The sequence below is a fragment of the Vombatus ursinus genome, unplaced genomic scaffold, assembly GCF_900497805.2.
Source record: "Vombatus ursinus unplaced genomic scaffold, bare-nosed wombat genome assembly UNPS02008874.1, whole genome shotgun sequence".
Taxonomy (NCBI): Eukaryota; Metazoa; Chordata; class Mammalia; order Diprotodontia; family Vombatidae; genus Vombatus; species Vombatus ursinus.
Window position 1 is genome coordinate 7,398 of NW_020948652.1, and position 7,556 is coordinate 14,953.

Here is a 7,556-nt window from a genome sequence, read left to right on the forward strand (position 1 = left end):
AGCGCCGTTTTTTTGTTGTTGTTGTTGTTGTTGTTTTTTTTGGTTGTTGTTTTTTGTTTTTGTTTTCCCCTCTGGGTGACAAGACCATTTTGTAAACGCTAGAGAGTCACCACCTCTCTATCCCCCGCCCATTCCCTTGTCTTTGGGGCTTTCTGAAAAAGTGGGCACTTTTACGCATCCAAGAGGAAAGGGAAAATCCTGACCATACTGCATGGGGGTGGGCAATGGGTTGGAGGTAGGTCGAAGCCATCGCGGATGTTGGACAAAATTGCTAACGATCCTCTTTCTGCTCATCTCAGAGTGGATTTGGGGTGTAAAGACGAGCCAGGGGACTGGGGGAGGGAGGATGACCCGGATCTGACCCAGGCCTCTCCCCACCTCTTCTCCCCTCCCCTAGGCCAGGCAGTAGCGAGCAAGTTCCCCCGAGCTGCAGGGGGAAAACTTCTCGGGGCAGCTGGGCAGCCGCTGCAGCCGGTGGGCGCTCCCGCCCGGGGCGCCACAGGCTCCGAGAGAGGTTCGTTTCTTGCTCTTGGAGTGGTGCTTTAGCGAGAGCCAATATCCTTTTGTGCTAATAGCCCAGTCCTCATTTGCTGCCTAATTGGACTATATAAAGCCAATAACAGGGGAGCTCTTAAAGCCCGAAGCCAAAGCGCCAAAATCTAAGGCAAGGAGAGAGGGGGCGGCGGCAGTGGCGGCTGCGGGGCCAGGGTTTGGCTGCGCCTTCTCTTGCCTAATCCCATTTGCCATTGTACGTGCCCAATCGCCGTATACTCTCCGCATTTAACTTGGATGACATTTTGATTTCATCATTAGCATCCGGCGCCGGATTGACGCAGCCCCAAGCCGGGGACTCGTCCAGCCGCCTCCTCCCCGTGAGCAGCAGCCGCCGCCAAGCCTCCTCAGTCCCTGTATCCCGTCTGCTGTCCCACGGCCAGAGCTGTACCCCACCCCCTCCCGCCCAGCATTCCCCCCCCCTACCACCACCTTCCCCCACTCTCCTGCTCTCCCATCCCTTCCTCCTCCCCCCCACCCCATGCAAGCCCGCCCCAGTAGCTCTCTAGCTGGGTGCCCACATCCCTACCCCGCCCTTCAGACGCTGGATTTGCGCCTGGTGCTGCTCTTACTTTGCGCCGCCTCGTAGTTGAGTTGTGTTTATGATCTGAGTTGCCGCTCGTCCGCCCGCCCGCCTGCCCGGTGTAGCGGGGACCAGGAGGAAAGTGGAGGATGCCGGAGCCGGGACAAGAGCCCTGCAGCAACACTAGCACCCAACCTCCTCAGCCGCCGCCGCCCCCCCCCCCCCCGCCCCCCCCCCCGCCCCCCCCTCCACCGCCACCGCCACCGCCCAAGGACTCCCCGTTCTCCATCAAGAACCTACTCAATGGAGACCACCACCGGGCACCCCCAAAGCAGCAGCAGCCCCCAAGGACGCTCTTCGCCCCGGCCTCGGCCGCCGCAGCTGCTGCGGCCGCGGCTGCTGCCAAAGGGGCCTTGGAAGGCGCCGCCGGCTTTGCGCTCTCGCAGGTGGGCGATTTGGCTTTCCCCCGCTTTGAGATCCCGGCGCAGAGATTTACGCTACCGGCGCACTATCTGGAGAGGTCTCCAGCCTGGTGGTACCCCTACACCCTGACCCCCGCGGGGGGACATCTACCCAGGCCAGAAGGTACCTATGATTGATTTCCTTTTCTCTTTTCCAAAACTCTTCACTCCCGCCTTACCTTTTTTCCTTTCTCCTTTTTACTCTTTCAGTTTCTTTTCTCTCTGCCTACTTTTGCCCCTACTTGTAACTTGGCCCATTCCATCGCACACTCTTTCAATCCCTTTTTGACCCTATTTCTGGATTTCTTCTTCCCTATTCCTCTTCTCCTTGCTCCCCGCTCACTTGGTTCAAGCGTTCGTCGGCTCGTGTTGCTATGTTTCTTGATACTAATCCCACTTGGGAAGAAAAGAAATAGAGTGAGCTCACTGAGTGAAAGCTCTACCCTGTAAAAACTGGCCCTGGTGTAAGGGGGGGATGGGCAGTATTAGAGGGTCGAGGGGGACTAGAGAGGATGGGGAATTCGAACTGGAAAGAGAAAGCGGTTATTTACAAGTTCTGTCCAACAGATTCAGGGGAAATCTTTCCCTTGGCCCCTAGCGACAGGGGAAAGCACGAGAGAGAGCCTAAGGCGATGGCGGCTTTGTCACCATCCGATTCCTCTCTTCTTGGGACTTCGTGAGGACCCCGGGACACAGAGATCTAGCGTCCTCCTCTTCCCTGGGGAGGGAGAAAGACTCTAGGGAACAGGGAAAGCAAGCCTTGCTGTGAGGAACGTCGTTGGTCCTGAAGTCTACAAAGCAGTGGTGGAGTGAGCTTAGGGGGCACAGGAGGGCAGCGGGGCCGGCGGCTTGTCTTGTGCGGCCTAACTAAAGAGGCGACATCTCTGTGTGTGTGCGTATGTGTGTGCGTATGTGTTCGTATGTGCGCACGTTTGGGTGTCTTTTCTCTCCCTACAGCGGCCGAGAAATCCCTCCTGCGAGACTCGTCTCCTGCTTCGGGCACAGACAGAGACTCCCCCGAGCCGCTACTCAAGCCGGACCCGGACAAGGAGCTGGACTCCAAGAGCCCGGACGAGATCATCCTAGAGGAGAGTGACTCGGAGGAAGGCAAGAAGGACGACGCGTCTTCTGGGGCCGGCGCCGGGGCAGCCGGGCAGGGTGGCGAGGACTGGAAGAAACGAGCTGACAGCCCGGAGAAAAAACCTTGCCGGAAGAAGAAGACGCGCACGGTCTTCTCCCGGAGCCAGGTCTTCCAGCTGGAGTCCACGTTCGACATGAAGCGCTACCTGAGTAGCTCCGAGCGTGCCGGCCTGGCCGCCTCCCTGCACCTCACAGAGACCCAGGTGAAGATCTGGTTTCAGAACCGCCGGAACAAGTGGAAGCGGCAGCTGGCGGCCGAGCTGGAGGCGGCCAACTTGAGCCACGCAGCCGCGCAGCGCATCGTGCGGGTGCCCATCCTCTACCACGAGAACTCAGCTGCCGAGGGCTCCGGCGCGGCTGGGGCCCCAGTGCCAGTCAGCCAGCCGCTCCTCACCTTCCCCCACCCGGTGTACTACTCTCACCCAGTCGTCACATCGGTGCCATTGCTGCGGCCGGTCTGAAGGTGGGGTAGGGGAGGGGGGCGCTGGGGACCCTCCCCTACCTCCCACCCCGGGACTGGACGCGTGCGTGCTTGTGCAGGGGTGTGTGTCGACTGGTGGGAAGTGAAGTAGGACTGACCCTCCCGGCTCCACAGCTCGGAGGGATCAGGATCGGCTTCAAGAACCGGAGAGCAGGGGTCAGTGTCCCCTTCCCCCCCCTCCCCTCTCCCCCAAAGGTAACATTTTTGTATGTATTCTCAATGCATTTCCGTGCATTTCACCCTCACTAGATTGGAGGCTGTCTTGACTCTTGTCGGCTTTTCTTTTGGTTATAAGAAAGGTAGAAAAGCAGACCCTGACTCAAATTTTTTCCGTCCAAGTTTCTAACATGCCACTTCCAACTCCCTGCCCTAAATGTGCTGAACTCTAGCTTTTGGTTTTATTTTTAAATAGAGGAAACAAGAAAGCAAGAGTTTGGGGGAAGAGAGAGAAAGATCCCTCTAGTTCCCTCTGCTTTTCGATCATTATTTTCCCAAATATCCTGAGGAAGGGAATTAGCATTGCAATGCTTTTAGTTATTGGGTTTTGTTTCTGCCCCCAACCATTTACTTTTCCTCCTCTTTTAGTTATCTGTTAGTCCATTTAAAAGAAACCAATGACAAGCTGTTTCTCTCCACCCCACCTCTCTACCAATTTACCTGTTTAGGGACTGGAAAATTCGCTAACGAAGTGTAAAAGGAGAAAAGAAAACCAAAAGAAAAGCCCTAAACCGAAAATGAAAACAATTCCATATTCTAACCTGGTTTGAGTGATATTATTTATTGGTAACCTATTATTTAGGGAGTAACCTTCCTTTGTAAATTATTCTTACTATTATTATTTCTACAACCTTTTTTTTCTTTGTAATTTAATTGTTGTACTTTGACCTGTGCAATATTGTACGAAATTTTCTGAGAGCACTGCGGCTTCCTCCAGGGAAGGAAAGGAACATTTTCATTGTAAAATTGTGATCATTCGAGTAGTAAAATAAATAAAGTAGTGGGGGAAGAAGGGGAAGGAAGGAAGGAAGGAGGCTAGGGAAATTGAGCACTAGCTCTGCTCAAAGGCAGCTGGTTATTGGAGCGCTTTAAGTGAAGGACAATCAATTTAGGATAATTTTAACTTATTTGATAAATGTACAGTTTTCTTGTAAAATTCACCCTACACCTCACAGCCCCAAGGTTCTGCCATTCCAATCCAACCTATGTTTCCTTCTGTCTGCTAAGCCTGTTGTCGGGCAATAGGTTCCAGTCATCTCCCTCCTCCTACCCCCAAGGATTTCCTTTGACATTTGTTCGAGTTGAGTCTCTTTTTAAGAAAAAGGAAAAAAAGTAAAATATTGTTACGCTGAATGTCGTCGTGAGATTGAAATAAAAAACAAAAGAGCAAAGGCACTTATGTTCCAGGGTTGTGTAACTTTTGGAAATTATCTCCAACAGGTGTTTCTGAAACACCTACTTTCTCTCCTCTCTTCTCCATCCTTTCTATCCATAGTGAGAAGTGGGTGCACACATCTATAATCCAGTCTTTAGGGCAGATGAAGGTGGCTTTGTTTGGAGAAGGAAGATTCCCCAATAGTATCATGCCTGTTATGATCTTCTCAAGAGCGAGGTGGAACAAGGGGAGTAGAGAGAGTTTTTTAATATGGTTTACAAAATTCCACTAGACAAGATAGCCGAGTGACTGTCCGCTTTGGATCGCTGGGTGCCTGTTCCAAAGTCTCTTACTGCCATGTGTGTCTGTGTAGGAAAGATTGTAGCCCAGTTATTTCAGGTATGAGGTAGAAATCCCGGGAAAGTCTTCTACAGAGCCTTTTTAATCTATTTTGTGCCACCAGGACCTGTCCCTCTTGGCTCATCCTTGGGTAAAAGAGAGAAGGAAGGAAGATGAAGGATAACTTGGGGGTTAAACATCCGCTAGAGGTAAAGCCAAGCAAGTGCAGAGACTGCAAAAGCCCGAGAGGCTTAAGCTCATAAGAAAGAACAGAAAGTTGACCAGCCAAACCCGGGACCTCAATCTTCTTCCTTAGCTTTCGGAGGTTTTCTCCTCCTTAGGGACTGCGTTGCTCTCTCAGCCAGCGGCTGCAGAGCTGTAGAAGAGTCTCGAAGTCTTGATCTAAAAATTAAGAGGGAAAAGACAGCAGCTCTGTACCGATTGGGCCTTAGCTGCAGTTTTCCCCAAGTGAGCTCTGCGGCCCAGCCCGAAGGGAAAGGGGAGGGGAAAGCCCACAGGAATTCGGTGGCTTGATTTACCTTCGGGATCCGGACACACACAGACGCGGGAGCGCACGCAGGCGCGCGCAGACACACACACACACACACACACACACACACACACACACACACACAACCAGGAACTAGTTCCAGTACTGCTGTCCAGGGTTTTCATTTCCAGTGATTCCAGCTTAGAGCAATTTCCTGACAACAGTGTTATGTCCTGTTTTGTTTTTTTTAATCAAGATTCGCTGTATTTCTTTTCCTTTCCTTTTCCTTTTTTTCCCTTTTTCTCTTTTTGGTTCCCTCCCCTAGACAGAAAGAGAGAGGTGCAATACTTCGGTCAGTGCTGAAGTCACCCGGCTGGGGCAGAGCCCCAACCCTAGTATGCTCAGCGTCTCCCTACCTTCCCTCTACAGCCGGTAGGAGCTGGGACAGCATTCTCGGGCTTTGCTTCAGGAAAGTCCGGCTGCTCGCTTGAGCCTCGAGATTCCTGCCCTGCTTTGCTTTGGAAGCATCCTGGCCGCCTCTCGAGGAAATGGCCCCAAGTTGTGCCTAAGTCTCAAGTAGGAGAGCAGGAAGAACTCTCCACACAACCCGCATATATGGCTAGAATAGAGACTGAGGGAAAAATGACCAATAGGCGGAACTATTTGGAGCTGTGTGGTGGTCCAGCGTTTTACTTGAATGAATTGGGTGTGGAGAGAACTCCAAGAAGGGCATCTCTTCTGGGGTCTGATTTGTAGTATTGGTGGGAGGAGAGAGAGATAGACACACACACAGAGAAAGAGAGAGAGAGAGAGAGAGAGAAACTTTTTAATCTCGTACTTCTTTGATGTGCTCCATGACCTTAGCCTAGAAGAATTTATTCTTTTCTAGCTGAGATGTTAAGAATCATTTTTTGGATGATAGGAAAGTGCCCCCAAAGAACTCCGTGTATATATGGCAAAATTTTGAATTGGGCTCCAGTGAAGACAAATCTACCTTTATTTCCCCTCTGGTCTGGAATAAAAACGAGGACATTGTTGTAAATTAAAAACAAACAGAAAATAGGGGTCAAAATATGTTGTCCTTTGTGTCACCTGCAAACAGAGTGATGCCTTTGACTGTTGGCAATACTAACTGTGAGACGGGTCAATAACAGCTCATTAAAAATAATGTTGCAACAGCAAACACGTCCTTAGACTTTACAGCAAACTCGATGTTATCAAACACCAAGAAAATCCTTCTTTATTTGTGTTTAGATTCTAGAAAACGGTTCTTGACTGACCCAGTCTTTACAAAGTCGAGAAATAACTAGTTCGTTACAAGCATAACTTGTCCTCTGCATTGCTACCTTTGGGCTTTTATTTCCTGCCTCAAGCCCATTCCCATCTCCGTTTTGACTGAAAGTCCCTAATGCTGATAGCGTGGATCCCTCACGTCTATGATTCTGGTGCCCCTAAGTCTATCTGTCTGTCTGTTTACATACCTGTCTGCCTGCTTGCTTCAGGTCCAAACAAAGTAGGTCCTAGAGTGCTAACCTTGTTTTGGTTACATTGAGGGGGAACTGATGTTGCAAGCTGCATTGCAACACAGTGCATTAACAAAACTAGACTCCACTGCGGCATTGGCAAGGGCACTGTACTTTCTAGGAGCCCAAATTAACCAGAAGATCCAATTATGGTCCCCAGGAGTTGTCCATTCAAGGGTCTCTGGGACTCAACTCTAGCATCTACAACTCTACCCCTGACATCTGCATAGGCCTCAAAATCCTGTTTGCCTTTATAGCCTTCTGTCTTCTACCTGGACCTTGATGAGTGTGTTGGGATCCAAATGGGCATACTGACTGCTTCCTCAGTGCTAGGGAAATGCATTGGTGGTGTGTTTAGCAGCATGCTGGGAGCTTCATTAGCTCCCTAATGAAGTAGGGAGGAAGAGAGATTGTAGAGTATGTAACTTTTCCTCCAACTGTCATCCCACTAAATTTTCTGCACTCTCAACCAGATGCCTAAAATACAGCCCTCAGACCCAGAGCCAAGATTTGGATTGTGTTGATTCAGACCTTACAAATCCCCAAAATGATCCCTTGAACTTGGATTGACCATTCTGCTTTCTAAAAGCCTAAAATAAAAATAAAGCCATTCCGGTCTCTTTTCCTAACTTCTCAATTCAATCTAAATGACATTGGTTTCTAGGTTAAAGCTTT

The 7,556-nt window shown here is 50.5% G+C and overlaps 1 protein-coding gene across 1 annotated transcript; it reads left to right on the plus strand.

Moving 5' to 3' along the window:
• Positions 1–1,224: 1,224 nt before the first annotated feature.
• LOC114034263 (homeobox protein HMX3-like) lies at positions 1,225–3,137 on the plus strand. The gene is made up of 2 exons (XM_027849861.1): positions 1,225–1,660; positions 2,494–3,137. The coding sequence occupies exons 1-2, from the start codon at positions 1,225–1,227 to the stop codon at positions 3,135–3,137; spliced, it is 1,080 nt and encodes a 359-aa protein (XP_027705662.1).
• The last annotated feature ends 4,419 nt before the right edge of the window (positions 3,138–7,556 follow it).